Source organism: Suncus etruscus, chromosome 9 (genome assembly GCF_024139225.1).
Source record: "Suncus etruscus isolate mSunEtr1 chromosome 9, mSunEtr1.pri.cur, whole genome shotgun sequence".
Taxonomy (NCBI): Eukaryota; Metazoa; Chordata; class Mammalia; order Eulipotyphla; family Soricidae; genus Suncus; species Suncus etruscus.
The window spans coordinates 71,524,724-71,545,504 of NC_064856.1; the positions used below are offsets into that span (position 1 = coordinate 71,524,724).

A 20,781-nucleotide genomic window follows, 5' to 3' on the forward strand; every position below is an offset into this window, starting at 1 on the left:
GTTGCAGAAAATAATATACAAATTATGGACACATTAGCCGTCAGACTGGTATTAGGTGATCTTAGGTGCCTTTTCTGTGGCCTGGTTTGAGGAATAAGAATGTGCTGTAGCTGAAAAAGAACAGGCTGAAAAAAAGAGCCAATTTTTCACATGTGAATGGAGGTTTCTAAGATAATGATGCCAGTGGAGATCACCAGGGTGAGTTATGGGAAATGTGGAGGATAAAAGCAATAGCCCTAAGTAGAGAATGTGCAGTCTTCTCTCTGCCCAACTCTGCCAACACATGGAAGTAGACTGGAATATCTAGGTCTGTGGGCCTTGCTCTGGAAAAAAAGGCAGTTCTATACTTTACCCAAATCTTTTGAGTTTGTTTCCTTCCTTCACAGAAAAGAACTTCAGGAGGAGTGAAATGAAAACATATTTTATTTAGAGATACTGAGAAAGGGGAGGGAGAAGATAAAAAGAATAACAAGAGTGCTTAAGAGAACATGGGCCTCTCCAAAGGCAGAGAGATTCCTGTTATTCACTTAGCATGAAAGTAGGAAATCCACATCTCAAAAGGGAAGATGTAGGTGACTTATGCTCTGGCACCCCATTCCCCAGTAACATATGTGTGAACCTCCTTTTTTTCTAAATTGACCTTTTTAGGTTTTTTCAACATGTACCCATGTGGGACTTTCCACCTAGACCTGAGTCCTGTTGCTAGGGGTGGTTGCCAGAGGGGAGCTTAAGGGGTAGTGGATGATTTTCTTTGATAATCCTTTTGGGGGGGGGCACACTTGGCAGTGCTCAGGGGTTACTCCTGGCTGTCTGCTCAGAAATAGCTCCTGGCAGGCACGGGGGACCATATGGGACACGGGGATTCGAACCAACCACCTTTGGTCCTGGATCGGCTGCTTGCAAGGCAAACGCCGCTGTGCTATCTCTCCGGGCCCCTGATAAATCTTTCTTGACCTTGTTCCTGCTGGAATTTTTCTCTACTGATCCAGTCTTCTCTTGGCCTTCAGTGGCTCCAGCTGAGACTCTTATTAATGATGAAGTAACTTCTTCAAACTCTTTCATGAATTCATTGCTTTGAGTGGGTTGATCCCTGCCTTTCTGCCTGCCTTCCTGCCTGCTTGCTTCAATAGGTAAAGTGAGAGATCTTGATACTTTAGTAGACAGGGAAAAAGGTAATTGAAAAAAATATACAAGACATAGAAGTCTAGAGGTGGGACTACAATTTTCTGGGCTGAGTATTATGACAGAAGGAAGAAGGCGAAGGTGCAAAAAATTTCAAAAGCTGTGTTGCCAGTTATTAAATTAATATTTGACAGTTAGAGTTTTGTTAGTGTTTATGTTTAAAAATAGATGTGCATGAGATATAATGGGCTTTATTGCTGAATCAGGGAACTGTAGGGTCTTTGGACATGAGAATCGGGAGTTCTCCCTGATAATGTCTGCAGCTGAAGCCTGTTCTCCCTTCTAAGTGCAGAATTATTCTTTGACCTTCAAGATGATGTCTCTTTTCTAGCTTGATGTTGGTTGATTTACACATTATCTTTATGTTGAGAGAGGAAATCTAAACCTTTTAGATAAAATGGGGGACTCTGAAACCTTTTGGAAATAGCAATTCAAAGATGAAATCCAAAGTAAAACTAAATAAAGATGTTAGTAACTAGGACAAAAATAATTTTTGATGTGTTAAGGACATAGAAATGCTCATGATGAATATTTAAAATAGTATCATAAAAATAAAATGTTATCATAAGTGATTTTATTTGTAAAAAAGGAAATTCTGTTGCTTATTTAAGTAGCCCTCCTTCAGTTCATTTGAAGCAGCATATCTCGACTTTCATCTGTTCCCTTTGTCAGGAAAGTCACTGTTTTTATTAACTTATTTAATTGTATATATATATAAATTTATTCATTTATTAAGAGGGCTCCCTCAACAGTGATCAGGGGCTCTTTGTGGATCTTTGCCAGAAGTGACTCTTGGCAGTGCTTGGAGGACTATTTATGGTGTCTGTATAAAACTGGGATTGTCAGGATGCAAGGCAAGTGCCTTCACCCCACAAATATGGCTGCCTGTTTATAAATTCTCCCTGCCTAGGAAGAGTTAGTCTTCTGTGATGTGCTACATAGAATATCTTAATTAAAGAACATACTTTAGAACTCGACTCTATTAGGTTTTACATATTAGGTCGTTTTTTACTCCTTCCAACTGAGCTCATTAAGGGCAAGGGAGATCTCAAATTTGCTTTGGATTAATATTGCTTGTTGTCCAATAGACGACACAGATAAGCCAATGAGAGCTCTTTGTACTTAATTTCTAGGTCTGTTTAGTATTGTGTAGTAGTTCAAGCTAAGCTTTGAGGACAGAAGCAATAATATAGGGATTATAGATCTGCTTTGTAGATACTGACCTGGTTTGATCCTGAGAGCCAGATGGGGCTGGGAGAGAGCTCAGGCACAAAGATGGGAGTAGCCTAGCTCTTAGAGATGTACTCCCACCCCGTCCAAACCAAATAAATAAGCAAAACACCCAAATCAGCTCTCATTGAGATTCTCTACTATAGAAAACAGCATGTGGTACAAATTAGATTCTCAACTAACATTATAATTGTTAGCAAATTCTCACCACAATTAGCATTTTTCTGTTTCCTAGAAGACACTCAAAAAGCATTTGTTCAGATCAGGCTCTTTTTCACAGCAGAACAGGAAATTTGCCTTCTCTGCCTGGAGTCTCATCAATTTAATTAGCAAATTTGTCATTTCTAGTTGAATTCCTGGGAGTCCCCGTGATTATTGTGGGTGGTTATCACTGCAGGCTCTTAACAATGAACATGAGAAGTTCATGCTGTTGATGATAAATGTTTCTTATTCCCCTATTCTTTGGTTTTTAGGATGGAGTTTTAGTAAAAATTACAGAAGCCTGCCCTCCCTTGAACTGCTCAGAAAAGGACCACATCCTCCCAGAGAACCACTGCTGCAGTGTCTGTAGAGGTCAGTGAACTTGAACTTGAACGAGGGCTGTGTTTGGGATGGGGTGTCTTTAAAAATATTCATGTAAAGGTTTAATGAATCATATGATTCAATAGCAACCTGGGTCCCTTACTTTGTTCTATTACTTTGAAATTTACATTTCCTATTTACCTTTCTCAGTCATGGTCTCAGTTGTGAAATGAAGAAAATAGGATCTACTTCCTAGGATTGCTGTGAGGATTAAATGAGATAATGTATAAGCACCTAGCATCATGATAGCGTGTAAGAAACATTCAATAAGCAATAGTTACTTTAATGATAATGACTTTCTGCAGTAATGATTATTTCCATATAATTATCATTACATTTCTCTCATGAGTGGAATTGAGAAGCATGGTTTTCAGTCCCATGAATGCCCTAGAATGAGTCCTTTCTCAGATATTTATATGCAATTTTTTTATTTCCAGGAAGGAAAATATTAAGTGAGAAATATTTAATTGTTTAATTATCTGGGGGACAAAATTTGTTTTGCTTTCATTCTGATATTTTCTTTTTTTTCTGGATTTTATTATTTTTTTCAACTTCAGCAGAAACGTAACTTTCATTCTGAAACTTCTCTCTCAAGCGGAAATTAGATAAATTAGGTGGCCCTATATTTCATTCAAATATCTTAAGAGACAAGCACAGCTAAATTGGCCTAATATCTTGAAAGTCTTCTCCATATATTTGAATCTTCCTATAATCTCATATACTCAGGAGTTAGATCCAAAGATAAGATAGAAGATTATTTAGTTAAGAACACAGCAGCATAACACTATAACTCAGAGAACCTCAAGTTTTTTTTATTTCTTTCCAACCTTTTCTGTACTTTAGTATAATAAAGTTGGCAAATATTTTCTGCAAAAGAAAAGCCATAAAGTCAGTATTATTGACATGTGGGCCAAAGATTTCTATTGTGACCCTCATATCTGCTCTTGGATTTTGCATATGTTATAAATTCTGGGCAAGTGAAATAGGTCTGACAGGATTTAAGTACAAATTTTCTTTATTGAAATAGATGGAGCAAATACTTTAGTGACCTCTCTTCTAGCATTTTATGATGAATTAAAGCATTGTCTATCATCATGGGGAATTTTCAGCATGGATTTAGATTTCTCTCTAGATGGTAATCTGAGAACTCTAGCTTGTTGAATTTCTTAAGAAGGTTTAGAACATTCATTGATAGGCAAGAGTAGATCTTAGAATCAGTGATATGCTAACCATACTTTCAGAATATCTTCCCTGATTTATCTGCTTTAAAACAACTGGAATTTATGCAGTTAACAGGCTTTAGAAAGACCTAAAGATAGGCTAGAATTTTCAGAAAGGTGCATTTATTGGTAACTGATAGGGTTGTTAGTTAAATCTTATACTTAATGCAAAATCCATCACTTGTTATTTGTTAAGGTGCCAGTGGGGTTTATTTTATGTAAATCCTTTCTGATTTATGGTTTCATTAGTGCAGAATCATTGATTATCCCACGGGCTTTGTGAGGCGTTTCTTTGCTTTGACCCAATTTATAAGAAAGCAGATGACATTGCTTCTATCACACTTATCCAGGTAGCATGCCAGCCCCCTGAATTACCTGTGAAAATACTAAGAGATATTTCTTTAAAAAAGAATCTCTGGGGCTGGATTTATAGCTCAAAAGGCTGTAGTTCATGCTTTACAAGCATGAGTCCCAAGCTTGATTTTCTCTACTTCTTGGTCTCTTGAACACTTCCAGAGCAATTCCTAGAATAGTCCCTGTGCACTGCTGCACAAACAAAACAAAAACCGAATTCAGCTCAGGAGCTGAGGATGTAGCTTGCAGTAGAGACTTGGTTTGAATGTGTGAGACTTGTGTTGTACACGAGAAGCTCTAGTTTATTTCCTCATAACCTAAATGCACACGCAGAGTAATGTCATAGATGAGATTATAGAAACACTGATGGAAACATGGTGACTTCGATCAAACTTGAGGAAACATTAGAAGGCAGGAATGAAATTGTGTGTGGCTTTGATCAAACTTAAGGGAACATTAGAAGGTAGGAATAAAATGTGTGTCTGTGTGTGCATGTATGTGTGTGAAGTAAGGTAGTTTTTATTGATGCTTATTCAGAAAGATTGCTAGAGTTAAAAAAGAATTACATGTTTGAGAAGGAACACAGTTTCTTCAGCATGGAAATGAGTGAGCAAATAAACACAGAGACATAAAAGTGAGAGACATTGTTCAAGTGAGAATTATGGATTTGAAGAGCAAGTCGGGAGTGAGTTTTAAAAGATTAGATGGTAAACGGGGGTCAATCTAAAAGAAAGAAATTTTTCCTTTCTATACCTACTTCCTTCTCAGTTAGAAAACCAGTAGAGATTTTATTTGACATCTTATTTTCTTTTTTTTTTAATGCATAATTTTTTTTTATTTAAACACCTTGATTACATACATGATTGTGTTTGGGTTTCAGTCATAAAAGGAACACCACCCATCACCAGTGCAACATTCCCATCACCCAAGTCCCAAATCTCCCTCCTCCCCACCCAACCCCCGCCTGTACCCTAAACAGGCTCTACATTTCCCTCATACATTCTCAATATTAGGACAGTTCAAAATGTAGTTATTTCTCTAACTAAACTCATCACTCTTTGTGGTGAGCTTCCTGAGGTGAGCTGGAACTTCCAGCTCTTTTCTCTTTTGTGTCTGAAAATTATTATTACCAGGGTGTCTTTCATTTTTCTTAAAACCCATAGATGAGTGAGACCATTCTGCGTTTTTCTCTCTCTCTCTGACTTATTTCACTCAGCATAATAGATTCCATGTACATCCATGTATAGGAAAATTTCATGACTTCATCTCTCCTGACAGCTGCATAATATTCCATTGTGTATATGTACCACAGTTTCTTTAGCCATTCGTCTGTTGAAGGGCATCTTGGTTGTTTCCAGAGTCTTGCTATGGTAAATAGAGCTGCAATGAATATAGGTGTAAGGAAGAGGTTTTTGTATTGTATTTTTGTGTTCCTAGGGTATATTCCTAGGAGTGGTATAGCTGGATCGTATGGGAGCTCGATTTCCAGTTTTTGGAGGAATCTCCATATCGCTTTCCATAAAGGTTGAACTAGACAGCATTCCCACCAGCAGTGGATAAGAGTTCCTTTCTCTCCACATCCCCGCCAACACTGTTTGTTCTCATTCTTTGTGATGTGTGCCATTCTCTGGGGTGTGAGGTGGTATCTCATCGTTGTTTTGATTTGCATCTCCCTGATGATTAGTGATGTGGAACATTTTTTCATGTGTCTTTTGGCCATGCGTATTTCTTCTTTGTCAAAGTGTCTGTTCATTTCTTCTCCCCATTTTTTGATGGGGTTAGATGTTTTTTTCTTGTAAAGTTCTGTCAGTGCCTTGTATATTTTGGAGATTAGCCCCTTATCTGATGGGTATTGGGTGAATAGTTTCTCCCACTCAGTGGGTGGCTCTTGTATCCTGGGCACTATTTCCTTTGAGGTGCAGAAGCTTCTCAGCTTAATATATTCCCATCTGTTAATCTCTGCTTTCACTTGCTTGGAGAGTGCAGTTTCCTCCTTGAAGATGCCTGTAATGTCCTGTAGTGTTTTGCCTATGTGCTGTTCTATATATCTTATGGTTTTGGGGCTGATATCGAGGTCTTTAATCCATTTGGATTTTATCTTTGTACATGATGTTAGCTGGGGGTCTAAGTTTAATTTTTTGCAAGTGGCTATCCAATTGTGCCAACACCACTTGTTGAAGAGGCTTTCCCTGCTCCATTTAGGATTTCCTGCTCCTTTATCAAAAATTAGGTGGTTGTATCTCTGGGGAACATTTTCTGAGTATTCAAGCCTATTCCACTGATCTGAGGACCTATCTTTATTCCAATACCATGCTGTTTTGATAACTTTTGCTTTGTAGTACAGTTTAAAGTTGGGGAAAGTAATTTCTCCCATATTCTTTTTCCCAATGATTGCTTTAGCTATTCGAGGGTGTTTATTGTTCCAAATGAATTTCAAAAGTGTCTGATCCACTTCTTTGAAGAATGTCATGGGTATCTTTAGAGGGATGGCATTAAATCTGTATAATGCCTTGGGGAGTATTGACATTTTGATGATGTTAATCCTGCCAATCCATGAGCAGGGTATGTGTTTCCATTTCCGTGTGTCCTCTCTTATTTCTTGGAGCAGAGTTTTATAGTTTTCTTTGTATAGGTCCTTCACATATTTAGTCAAGTTGATTCCAAGATATTTGAGTTTGTGTGGTACTATTGTGAATGGGGTTGTTTTCTTAATGTCCATTTCATCCTTATTACTATTGGTATATAGAAAGGCCATTGATTTTTGTGTGTTAATTTTGTAGCCTGCCACCTTGCTATATGAGTCTATTGTTTCTAGAAGCTTTTTGATAGAGTCTTTAGGGTTTTCTAAGTAGAGTATCATGTCATCTGCAAACAGTGAGAGCTTGATTTCTTCCTTTCCTATCTGGATTCCCTTGATATCCTTTTCTTGCCTAATCGCTATAGCAAGTACTTCCAGTGCTATGTTGAATAGGAGTGGTGAGAGAGGACAGCCTTGTCTTGTGCCAGAATTTAGAGGGAAGGCTTTCAGTTTTTCTCCATTGAGGATAATATTTGCCACTGGCTTGTGGTAGATGGCCTTCACTATATTGAGAAAGGTTCCCTCCATTCCCATCTTGCTGAGAGTTTTGATCAAGAATGGGTGTTGGACCTTATCAAATGCTTTCTCTGCATCTATTGATATGATCATGTGGTTTTTATTTTTCTTGTTATTGATGTTGTGTATTATGTTGATAGATTTACGGATGTTAAACCAGCCTTGCATTCCTGGGATGAAACCTACTTGATCGTAGTGGATGATCTTCTTAACGAGGCATTGAATCCTATTTGCCAGGATTTTGTTGAGGATCTTTGCATCTGCATTCATCAGTGATATTGGTCTGTAATTTTCTTTTTTGGTAGCGTCTCTGTCTGGTTTAGGTATCAAGGTGATGTTGGCTTCATAAAAGCTATTTGGAAGTGTTTCTGTTTGTTCAATTTCATGAAAGAGTCTTGCCAAGATTGGCAGTATTTCCTCTTGGAAAGTTTGATAGAATTCATTAGTGAATCCATCTGGACCTGGGCTTTTGTTTTTCGGCAGACATTTGATTACTGTTTTAACTTCATCAATGGTGATGGGGGTGTTTAGATATGCTACATCCTCTTCCTTCAACCGTGGAAGATTATAAGAGTCCAAGAATTTATCCATTTCTTCCAGGTTCTCATTTTTAGTGGCGTAGAGTTTTTCAAAGTAGTTTCTGATTACCCTTTGAATCTCTGTCATATCAGTAGTGATCTCTCCTTTTTCATTCCTGATACGAGTTATCAAGTTTCTCTCTCTCTCTTTCTTTGTTAGGTTTGCCAGTGGTCTATCAATCTTGTTTATTTTTTCAAAGAACCAACTTCTGCTTTCGTTGATCTTTCGGATTGTTTTTTGAGTTTCCACTTCGTTGATTTCTGCTCTCAGCTTTGTTATTTCCTTCTGTCTTCCTATTCTTGGGTCCTTTTGTTGAGCATTTTCTAGTTCTATTAGCTGTGTCATTAAGCTACTCAGGTAAGCTCCTTCTTCCTTCCTGATGTGTGCTTGCAAAGCTATAAATTTTCCTCTCAGTACTGCTTTTGCTGTGTCCCATAGGTTCTGAGAGTTTGTGTCTTTATTGTCATTTGTTTCCAGGAACCTTTTTATTTCCTCCTTGATTTCATCTCGGACCCACTGGTTATTGAGCATGAGGCTGTTTAACTTCCAGGTGTTAAAGTGTTTCTTCTGAGTCCCTTTGGAGTTCACAAATAATTTCAGAGCCTTGTGGTCAGCGAAGGTAGTCTGCAAAATTTCTATCCTCTTGATCTTATGGAGGTATGTTTTATGTGCCAGCATGTAGTCTATCCTGGAGAATGTCCCATGTACATTGGAGAAGAATGTGTATCCAGGTTTCTGGGGATGGAGTGTCCTATATATATCCACTAGGCCTCTTTCTTCCATTTCTCTCCTCAGGTCTAGTATATTCTTGTTGGGTTTCAGTCTGGTTGACCTGTCCAGTGTTGACAAAGCCGTGTTAAGGTCCCCCACAATTATTGTGTTGTTGTTGATATTATTTTTCAGATTTGTCAACAGTTGTATTAAATATTTTGCTGGCCCCTCATTCGGTGCATATATGTTTAGGAGAGTGAATTCTTCCTGCTCTACGTACCCCTTGATTAATATAAAATGTCCGTCTTTGTCCCTTACAACCTTCCTGAGTATAAAGTTTGCATTATCTGATATTAGTATGGCCACTCCAGCTTTTTTATGGGTGTTGTTTGCTTGGATAACTTTTCTCCAGCCTTTTATTTTGAGTCTATGTTTGTTCTGACTATTCAGGTGCATTTCTTGTAGGCAGCAGAAGGTTGGATTGAGTTTTTTGATCCATTTAGCCACTCTGTGTCTCTTAACTGGTGCATTTAGTCCATTGACGTTGAGAGAAAGAATTGTCCTGGGATTTAACGCCATCTTTATTTCAAAATTTGGTGTGTCTTTTGGGTAGTCTTGTTTTAGATTAGGTCTTTCAGTTTTTCTCTTAAGACTGGTTTTGTGTCTGTGAAGTTTCTGAGCTGTTTTTTGTCTGTGAAACCATGTATTCTTCCATCAAACCGGAAAGTGAGTTTTGCTGGGTATATTATTCTGGGTGAAGCATTCATTTCATTCAGTCTTGTCACAATATCCCACCACTGCTTTCTGGCATTGAGCGTTTCTGGTGACAGGTCTGCTGTAAATCTCAGGGAAGCTTGCTTGAACATGATTTCCCCTTTTGATCTTGCTGTTTTCAGAATTCTGTCTCTATCTGTGGGATTTGTCATTGTGACTAGGATGTGTCTTGGGGTGGTTTTTCTGGGGTCTCTTTTGGTTGGTACTCTTCGGGCATGCAGGATTTGATCACATATATTCTTTAGCTCTGGAAGTTTCTCTTTAATGATGTTCTTGACCATTGATTCTTCCTGGAAATTTTCTTCCTGGGTCTCTGGGACTCCAATGATTCTTAAGTTGTTTCTGTTGATCTTATCATAGACTTCTATTTTCGTCTGTTCCCATTCTTTGACTAATTTTTCCATTGTCTGCTCATTTGCTTTAAGTTTTTTGTCCAATCTCTCCTGCTGTATGGAATTGTTATGTATCTCATCTTCCACAGCACCAAGTCTATTCTCAGCTTCTGATACCCTGTCCCAGAGCTTATCCATTTTGTCATTCACTTCGTTTACTGACTTTTTCAGTCCTGTTAGTTGACATGTTATTTCAGTTTGGAGTTTTGTCATTTCTGCCTTCATATTTTCTTGGTTCTTATTAGTGTTCTGTTCAACTCGATCCATGGTTTCTTGGAGTCTGTTGAGCACCTTCCATATTGCTAGTCTAAAGTCCTTATCTGAGAGGTTGATTAGTTGTTCAGTCATTATCTGGTCCTCAGAATTGTCATCTTCATTCTCTATGTCTGATGCTGGCCTGCGTTGTTTCCCCATTGTCACACTTGTATTGTGGGTTTTTCTACGTGTTGTGGTGGTATTCATTGTCTATGTGATGTAGGCAGCACACTCCTCTGGCTCCTCCCTTTCTGGATGGGCTGACTTGCCTCTAAGGGAGGGGAGTCCTCCGTGGATGAAGCCTCACACCGAGTCAAATCTTAGGCCCGAGCATGCAACAGAGAAGACAGTCCAGAGAGAAATGTTTGCTTCTGTGATATAGCGCCGTTCTTAGTGTGATTTTTCCTTCTTGTTGCAATGGAGTTCTTTCCTTAGAAAGAGTGCACGGCCGCGAAGCGGAGCGGCCGTGCTCCTCTGAGCCTCTTTTTGCCCCACTCGCAAGAGTTTCACGCAAGAGGACAGTAGACAGACATAGACAGGTCACACTCACAGTCTTTCACAGCTGAGCCCCACTGGGCCGGTGTACTTTCGCGGATTTTCCCCGCCTGGTGTCACACACAGGGAGCCAGCTTTTGCAAAGGGTAGCCGGTTTTTATGCTCTGAAGTCCCTCCCTGAAAATGGCGTCTGGGCGAGCGAGGTTTCTGGAGGCTCTTTTTGCCCCACTCGCAAGAGTTTCACGCAAGAGGACAGTAGACAGACATAGACAGGTCACACTCACAGTCTTTCACAGCTGAGCCCCACTGGGCCGGTGTACTTTCGCGGATTTTCCCCGCCTGGTGTCACACACAGGGAGCCAGCTTTTGCAAAGGTTAGCTGGTTTTTATGCTCTGAAGTCCCTCCCTGACATCTTATTTTCTAAGACGTGTGTATGAGAAAGAATACAGGTAGCTATTTATGCTATTTTGGCCCCTTTGCTTTTATGCTGGTGGGCTTTTGGCCTTGTCTGAAAGTAGTCAGGGCTTATTCCTAGTACTAAAGGAACCCTTTGTGGTGCCAGGGATTGAGTTGGAGTTGGCTACATGCAAAACAAGTACCATAACTCTTATTCTGACTCACAGATCCCAACTCTACATTTTGACAGAACTGAACATGCCTTCAGAGAAGATCGGGTGGGCTAGGACTTCCTGTGGGTAGTGAATTGAATTCAATAGAAATGTGGAAAATCATGGGCTCTCTAATTTACTACTGTCTCTAAATTCATACTAGCAATAAACAAGACAGTATTGTGTGTGTGTGTGTGTGTGTGTGTGTGTGTGTGTGTGGTTTTTGGGTCACACCCGGCAGTGCTCAGGGGTTACTCCTGGCTTCACGCTCAGAAATTGCTCCTGGCAGGCACAGGGGACCATATGGGACGCCGGGATTCAAACCAATGACCTTCTGCATGAAAGGCAAACGCCTTACCTCCATGCTATCTCTCTGGCCCCACAGACAGTATTTTTAACTAAGACAGTATGATGCCTCCTTCTCTGCTGAGACATATCAGAGAGGTAGCCAAAACACCAGTCCACTTACTGTAAATAGCTTGACACATTCATCAACAATGTAAGAGTGATTTGCCTACAACACTAGATAGTGGTATAAACTCTTGTTCCCGAAAACAAAATTTACTCGGTAATTAACTACATAAGTAATCAATACAGATGATCTCAAAATTCTTTGTGATCAAAGATCTTCTTCAAGGAAGTATTGAACTTACTTTCCATAAATTTTATGGTATCTTTCTCAATTCCAATTAAGTTCCCAAGATACCTCTAGGAATAAACTTAGAGTCCTATAAAATTTTAAGAAAATATTTTTTTCCCCTTTGGTTTATAGTCATCTTCTACTTTTTCCACTGTGTTCATGATTCTGTAGTGAGAGGAGGAGATGTGACAATTACTATTTTGACAAGACTGGGAAAGCTCATGCAGTGGCTTTTTCCCACTTGACTCGTCTAAGACAAATGGATCAGTTTTCCTATCTTTCTTTTAATCTGTTTTTAAGAACAGATCATTATGTTCTCCCCACGCCTCCTTCTCTCTGTATATTATCAAAAAATAATGGAAAGGTAAGAAATATCCAATTTCTATGTAAAGTACCTTTTATCCTGCATATGAAAAGGCTTTCCCATTTGCTTTTAGGATTGCAGTTGTACAGGGACTAGCTGGCAGCTAGTTATCATCTGGTGGGTTTGTGGTGACCTGGAATATGTCTTTCTTGGATAAGCATGGTGCTGTGATTTTAGCTGTATGTATGGTTTCTGTCACTCTTTTAGTATGGATCAGTCAACTCAAGTAAGTATTGCCATGTGTAGTACCTACACGAGTCAAAGACCCTCAATTAGCATGTATGTCATTTTTCTCTGACATCCTGAGAATTGTCAGGTCATTAGTCACTGTATGAAAGTTTCATTCTTTAGCAGTCCAAGCTTTTTCCTGTCCACTTGGGGAATTATAGTTTTTCAAGGTTATTTTTATTCGCTCTCTGACTGGCCACTGATCTGCTTCGGTTGGGAATAGAAAAAGCAATCTCGGAGTGTTTTTTGCTTTCTGGACCAAATACACTGGTTATGTAATATCCATATAGCTCAGCATATAGCTTAGGGGTCAAATTGTGTTATTTTACTTGAGCTATCTCTCAGGCCCCTAGATCTATAACTTTTTGTTATTACTTTTAAATTATTTTTAATTGATTAATATTCTGAGATTTACAATACTATTCATGATGGTTCTCCATGCACATAATTCCAAAACCACACCCATCACCAGTGTACCCTATACCCTCCCAAATTAACCCAATGCCTCTTCCTTACTCCCTATATATACCCCAACTCAGATGTTTGGATCAGTTTGCCCATTTTGTTGTTCTGCAAATTAAAAAAGAAAGATGTTTATTTTAATGACAGCAAGTATGAATTGTTGCCTTAAAAGGATGACACAAAGTTGTTTAAGGTTGATTAAAGATATATTAATCAATAAGAGCAGTGGTGCAAGCAGTAAGGTGTCTGCCTTGTGCATCTAGCCTAGGACAGACCGCAGTTTGATCCTCCGGGGTTCAATATGGTCCCCCAAGCCAGGAGCAATTTTTGAGTGCATAGCCTGGAGTAATCCCTGAGCATCACTGGGTGTGGCCAAAAAAACAAACATTAATCAATAATCAATAAGGGTGATTGAGATATATTCCTGTTATGTGGAATATAATTATTATTATTTTATATCAATAATTTTGAATTAAATTATGCTAGAACCAGCTGATAGACACTATATTTTACAGATATGAAGCAGTGTCTAAGATCTTGTGCTGAATTATAACTTATTATAACTTATTTGATGAGTTATGAAATTACTCTTTTATAGAAACTCTGCTTTCAGATATGGTTACATGTCTCTCCATCATTTTTACTGACTAATAAAAGAGAGAACAAACTGTAGCTTTTCAATTTTTTCTCTTTGTATGAATTAAGCCCAGGATCTTAAAATTTAGAATAACAATAGTAAATAGTTCTGACTGTTCTATGTTATTAATGGTCTCAATAGAATAGACAGAGCTCTGGTTAGCAGCTTAGACACATGACCTTTCAAATCTTGGGTGATGTCAAATACTGTAAACCCTCCTATTCTTTGGGGGAAAATTGAAGGTAACCAGTTGGACAGGTGTCTATGTCTATTGTCATAGCAAGGATGTTTCTAGGAAAAGAAACAATGAGGGAAATTAGGGGAGAATTTGTTAAAAAGAATCAACAGCAGTCTAGTGATTTGGCTTGATGACTGAGTACTTACCTTGCCCATGTGAGGCCATTTATTCAATTTCTGAAAAAGTATGTTTCTTCATGCAGCTCTGGGAGTGACTTAAATGCTGAATGTTACCCCAAAAGAAATAAAAAGATAAGATGGATAGGGTGTTTTCCGATTATCAAGATATAAATTCTATGTAACCAGGTTTATCACTAAGAACAGCCCTCGTTAAGACTGCACTTTCTCTCTGATGCCTCTGAATGCTTTGTGTCATGACATGACATTTATTGTCCTCATCTTTGGGTTGAGATAATGAGTCTAGTTGCAGCCTCTCCACTTAAGTGAGAGACCATGATGCAGAGTGAGGCAGGCAGCATGGGAGTGGGGCATCAGAGAAACATCTGTGCTCCTATTTGCAAAAAAAAGTAATAACATGACTATAACCCCGCTAGAAAGCTGATTCATGAATTGTTTTCCATGAAAAGGAAAAGAAAATGTCTAATAGTCTTGACCAAGGCATTTTTATAGTTACTGCGAAAAAATATACCAATCACTTAGTCCATCCCAAGATTCTCAACTCAGTCCTCAGGGTTTTATTCCTTTCGTAATTGACTATAATTATATCTTCAATGTCGACAATGACTTTGGAGGGTTTGGCAGCATGTTGGAGATGTTCCATGTTGGGGAAAAAGTCGTTTCCAACATCTGTTCCCAATGCGTTTATCTGTAATTTTAATTCATGCTCACTTGCCTTGTCATCTGCTCTGGACTGAAATTGGTTGAGATTATGTCTACTCTTTAAGATTTTATGACCTTCAATTAAATCCTTCCAGAGTCCCATGATTTCCCTCCAGTCTGGTTCATCATTTTAGGTGAATTTGTAATTGAAACCGTTTTAAAGAGAGAATTTCAGAGAATTTTCAGTGAGAGACCAAGACATGAATTGTCATTAATGAAAATGAAACTACTGTAAAATAGATAAGTTAGTAGTTTACAGGTAGGGCCTGATATAACTGCATGTTGATAGAAGAAATCTCATCAGAATCTGTGTAGCCATGGGTCCTAATTTATATTATGTCTATGATATTTTTGTGTACTATGATATATTTTAGACATTGAGGCTGGAAACCAGGGAGTATTGGAAAGAGGTGCCTTCTCAGGGAATCCTTGAAGTTTTTGGCCCCCCAAATTTCTCAGGCTTTTAGGGGCTTCCAAAATTTTGAAGGCATACTGCTCCAGCTAAAAGAGACTCAAAACAATTGCTAGGCTACGTCAGATAAAAAGGCTCCTCATTGTCAACATTGTAGAAAAATATGGATTGTTTTTGAAGGTAGAACCTTTAAGTGTGCAGATTTAGTCTTTGTATGTAGGGCACTAAATATATGTCCTTTTAGATTATATCCCTTCAAGCCAGCTCATAGGTAGAGCTGATTCCATATCACATAGTATATTTTTTATTCAGTATATTTTTATTGTTGTTGTTGTTGTTGTTTTGTTTTGTTTTGTTTTGGGGCCATACTCTGTGATGTTCAGAGTTCAGAGTTCCTGGCTATGCACTCAGAAATTGCTCCTGGCTTGGGGGATCATATGGGATGCCGGGGGATTGAACCATGGTCAGTCCTAGGTCAGACGCGTGCAAGGCAAATGCCCTACTGCTGCACCACTGCTTCGACCCCAATTCAGTATATCTTTGTTTCTTATTTGAATCTCAAGTTTAGGCAAACAGAAGTAGATAGGAAAGGTGTTAACTTCATGGAATTTGGAAAAGGATCAATGAATTCAGAGTGCATTTTCAGTTTGTCCAGGTATAGCACTTCAGAGGGATCTATGTGGGAGCTCTGTGTGGAACAAGAGGTTGAGGACAAGCAATTGTGCTCTAACTGGAATCAAAGTGGAATCAAACTTAGGCTTAGAGGAACTAAACTTTGTCGATGGGTAGGGTCCATTGATTCTTATGGAAGAATCTGAAGTAGTAGATTAAAAAAATGCTAGCGTCAGTGGTTGAGAAGCCAGAGGTGAAATACATATTTTTTTCTCTTAATTATAATGGAAGTTGAACTGAGGTGGAGAACGTCAGTGGTGGTGGGAGTACTTCTTATAATCAGCACCAGGGTAAATATGCAAATTCGATAATTGGATTTTAAAAAAGCAAATTAGTTTGCAAGTATTTTTTTTTATTTTATCAGCAAGTAAACTCTTATTTTCAGTTTGAAGACCACTAGGGAGAATTGAAATCTTAAATTTCACTGCCAGAAGAGAAAAAGTATGACCCTATCTTTAATTAATTTCCTTTTGTTGCCCTCCTATTCTATAGGCTTGACCCCTAATTTAGTACCAATTTAGGCACCCAATTTATGTCTTTTCTACTAGTAGCTCCTTTGGAATACACTGAGGGCCCTTAGGGAGGCATATGGGCCCCTGTTGAGAAAATTTGGTTTAAATTCACTTCCTTGAAGTAGGATCCTTATTTCTGATACACTCTTGGAACACTTTCCCCTATTATACTATCTTATTACTATATAATCATCAACATTGGTCATTATTGTCAGAATATAAAGTGAATTAAGGGGTCTTTATGCTATTTATGAAATTTTTGGTTATACCTTTAGTTTTAAGCTTTTTTCCTGATTTTTCACAATAGGTACCTAATAAGAATTTATCAAGAAAATGAATGGTACAGTACTTGCTAGGATATAAAATCAAAGGTGGAACTTCATTTCAGGAGATATTTGTCTTCCCTTAACCTTATTATGTCTCCAATATAAGCTGAAAGAGGGTCTCCTTATAGTATATATGCATGCATCCTAATCTATTGTTTGATGGTTTATTTTTCTTCAAATTTCCTAAGCAACTATGATGATATTATCTACAGAAAAATAGCAAGGTTTGTTGTTTCAAAAGATTCAAGGTATGTGGGTGGACTAGAAAATGCTAATAGCTAAAGGATAACTTATCAAGTCATGGTATACATTCCTTAAAGGTTCTTTGATATTTGTAACCATGGCTAGGAAGTAATTTAGCATGGTAAAGAGAGATTTGTTTTAGCATGCTATTTGGGTTTACTTTATACCTTTCACCTACGAGCTATGTAACCATAGGGAAAGTAGTTCATATATTTTAGCTTCTAGTTTTTGGAGGAGCACACCTAGTGATACTCAGAGCTTACTTCTTGCAGGGAACCATATGGCTGCAAGGAATTGAACCTGGGTTTGGCTGCATGCAAGGCTAGTACCCTATAATCATTCTGATCTGAGTGTAAATTGAATATCTTTACAAGACTAATCATCATTCTGTGAATGTGGAAGAATGAAGAAGTGGACTAAAAGTGCAAATGGGGTGGTTAAAGATCTTGGGCACTTTGGTGGTGGTAGGGTGAAGTAACTTTGTACATTAATATCCTAAACATGGAAACTATTACCTAACCTACCTAAAGTATTACCTAAATTACCATATTACCTAAACTATAATAAAAACACAAAAAATTATTTAATACTGATTTTGGAGAACCATACTTACTCATTAACTCAATAGTTACTTGTTAACTGCTTATGAGATATTGTCACAGTAACAATAGGCAATAGATAAATACTGGGAACTGGATAATGCTTGAGAGTTTTTAGCTTTATGGAGGAAAATAATCACAAAGAAGTCTTCTGGTATGACATAAAGTAAGCATGGACAAATAATACAGTAATAAGGATTGCACATTTAATCAACTTTGTAATAAAATAAAATTTGACAAAGTAATTATTAATAAATTATGATGTGGGAGGTAAGTCCAGGCCTTTCATATAAAGTGGCACTTCAGAATTTTCCCTTTGATAGAAACATTCACTAGCTTTACTTATACAGATTATGTTATTATAAGCCTTTCAAACCCCTGTTCAACTTATTTTTTAAGGTTTTAAATTGCTAGTAAGTTTAGCTCTTTCTCTAACTATTATTGGTTCAATCACCAGTTAGAAGATTGATATTATAGAAGCATATTGATCCATTCTATAATGTCCTGAGTCTGTATCCTTTAACTTTCACTCTATGAGAGGACATATGGCATAGTACAAAGGCACACGAACTTTAGAACTTACCAAACCTGATTTAGAGTCTGGCATCTCTACTTAGAAGCAAACATTAGTGAATTTGAGGTTTTCTTTTCTTATCTTGACCTTGAGGATAACAGTGTTATCAAATTATTTTGAAATTTAGTGAACATTGTAAACATTATCCTATAATTATTTTCATTTTTATCACTATGGCTAGCATTTATTGACCTTTCTTATCAAGAATTGCTCTAAGTACCTCACATGGATTAACTCATTTAACTATTTTCCACTCTGAGAAGAGTCAATAGTACATTTATACCAAGATATCTAATTTAATTTTAGAAATATTGTAGACCTTGAATTGTATTGCTTTATTATTTTACAGTATTTGTCTTTTTGACTAAAAAGCTCAAATACTATAGACACAAGTTCCATTTATTTCAAAGGAAAGTTAAAGAATATTCTCACAAAAGCCATTAAATTTGAAGTTTGTCTAATTCACTTATTCTGTGTTTATTTTAAAGCCTGAAACCCCACGGTTCTCATGATCAATATGTAAAAACTCTTAAAATCGAGCTCTAATGTTTGTATTGGGGCTGGGACACTTGAATTCATCCTGACAATTCATCAGAACCCAGGATCTAGGTATCTTTTATCCCTTCTTCCCTCCCTCCCTCTTTCCCTTCTTCCCTCCCTCCCTCTCTCCTTCCTTCCTCCCTCCTTCCCTCCCTTCCTTCCTCCTTCCTTCCCTTCCTTCCTTCCTCCCTCCCTCCTTCCCTCCCTTTTATCTTCCCTTCCATCCTTCCTCCCTCTCTCCCCCCTTCCCTTTTATCTTCCCTTCTATCCTTCCTTCCTCCCTCCCTCCCTTCCTTTTATCCACCCTCCCTCCCTTCCTTTTTCCCTCCCTCCCTTCCTCCGTTCCTCCTTCCTTCTCTCTTCTCTCCCTGGGATCAAATGTAGAGCTTAACTCTGCTCTACTACTGATTCAAAATCCAGACCTTCTTAGAAAAAATTTAAAATTATTGATTTTTTTCACTCTATGCATATGTATGCAGGAGTAGTGACTTAGAATGTTTAACCACAGGTTCTGAATTATAAATGTGATCTCCTAACTACAAGATCCAGCAATTTCTGTGAGATCACAATAAATGCTGTAGTTCTACAATTATTGTTCACAAAAATGTACTGGTTTAATGATGATAATGTCAGCCACACAATCCCAAGAAATGGAAACAGACAGACTGGCAGTAGGGTCTTCTTTGACACTGACAAGCCATTTTCACTCCAGATCAGTTCGCCTTAAGGGAAAGAGAAGCACCAGAACTCAGAATGGGGATAAAGTTATTCCATTTACTTCAGCCAGCCTCTGTCCAGCCACACAGTCCCAAGAAATGGAGTAAGGAAGATTTCCAAGCAGCTAGATTCTTTTGGACTCAGAGGAGCTATTTTTTACCTCATGTGCACCACAAGTTGAGGGCAGTCATTCTACTTCACTACATGGCCACACATTTCTTCTAATCAATGAACCACCACTCTTAAAAAATATAACCACACTGCAAAGGTCACAAATGGAAAGCAATACATCACACTAAGTTTATGATGATTATAGTTCTGAAAACCCGTATAGCACCAGCAAACTGTTTAGCCTCTCTCATTAGAACTTTAGAGAGAAAATATTGAGGATGTTCAAAGAACTAAAAGAAACCATGAAACAAATAACCAATATGTCTCAAGAGACAAACCTTGGAAAAGAATATGAGATACATCATTTCTCCAACTTCAAACTGTATTATAAAATAGTAGTTATTAAATCAGCATGGCATTGGAATAAAAACAGATCAATGTAATATGTTTGAATATTCTGAGACAAATCCTTAGGTATTGATCAATTAATCTTTGATATAAGGTTAAGAAATACAAAGTGGTGAAATCAAAGTCTCTTCAACAAGTGATGTTGGGAAAACTAATTAACTACATGCAAAAAAAGAAAATTCAAACTTCTCTTTAATACCATATTCAAAGTCACATCAAAATGGATTAAGAAAAAACTTATCAGACCTGAAACCATATAGGCATAGAGGGAAACATAAGCACAACACTGCATGACCTTCAAGTTAGAGGCATCTTCAATGATGTGACACCACTGACCAAGCAAATGGAAGCCAAGATAAACAAATGGTATTGCATTATTTAAGAAGTTTCTTATTTTAGAAACTTCTACACTCCAAAGGAAATGTGACTATGAATCAAAGGCTACCCATGGAATGGGAGAAATTATTCACTCAATACCCATCTGAGGAGTTGATACCTAAACTATATAAAGCACTGGTAGAGCTTAACAAGAAAAGACATTTAACCACATCAAAAAATGGACAAAAAAATAAATAGACATTCCTCAAAAAAGAAATATAGATGCTCAAAAAGCACAACATCATTAATCATTGCTCAATTAAAATAGCTCAACATCATTAATCATTTGGGAGATGCAAATTCTGTTAACAAGTAATCATCTCACACCAAAGAGACCAGACTGCCACACATCAGAAAGAACAAGAACATTGATGGTATGATTGTGGGGAGAAAGGGACTCTCAT

The 20,781-nt window shown here is 37.8% G+C and overlaps 1 protein-coding gene across 2 annotated transcripts in view; it reads left to right on the forward strand.

Moving 5' to 3' along the window:
- NELL1 (neural EGFL like 1) overlaps nt 1-20,781 on the forward strand; it is a 1,037,291-nt gene that overhangs the window by 301,380 nt on the left and 715,130 nt on the right. For both annotated transcript variants that reach the window (XM_049781002.1, XM_049781004.1), the window contains exon 11: nt 2,886-2,985. In XM_049781002.1, coding sequence (XP_049636959.1) covers nt 2,886-2,985 — 100 coding nt within the window. The remainder of the gene's footprint in view (nt 1-2,885; nt 2,986-20,781) is intronic.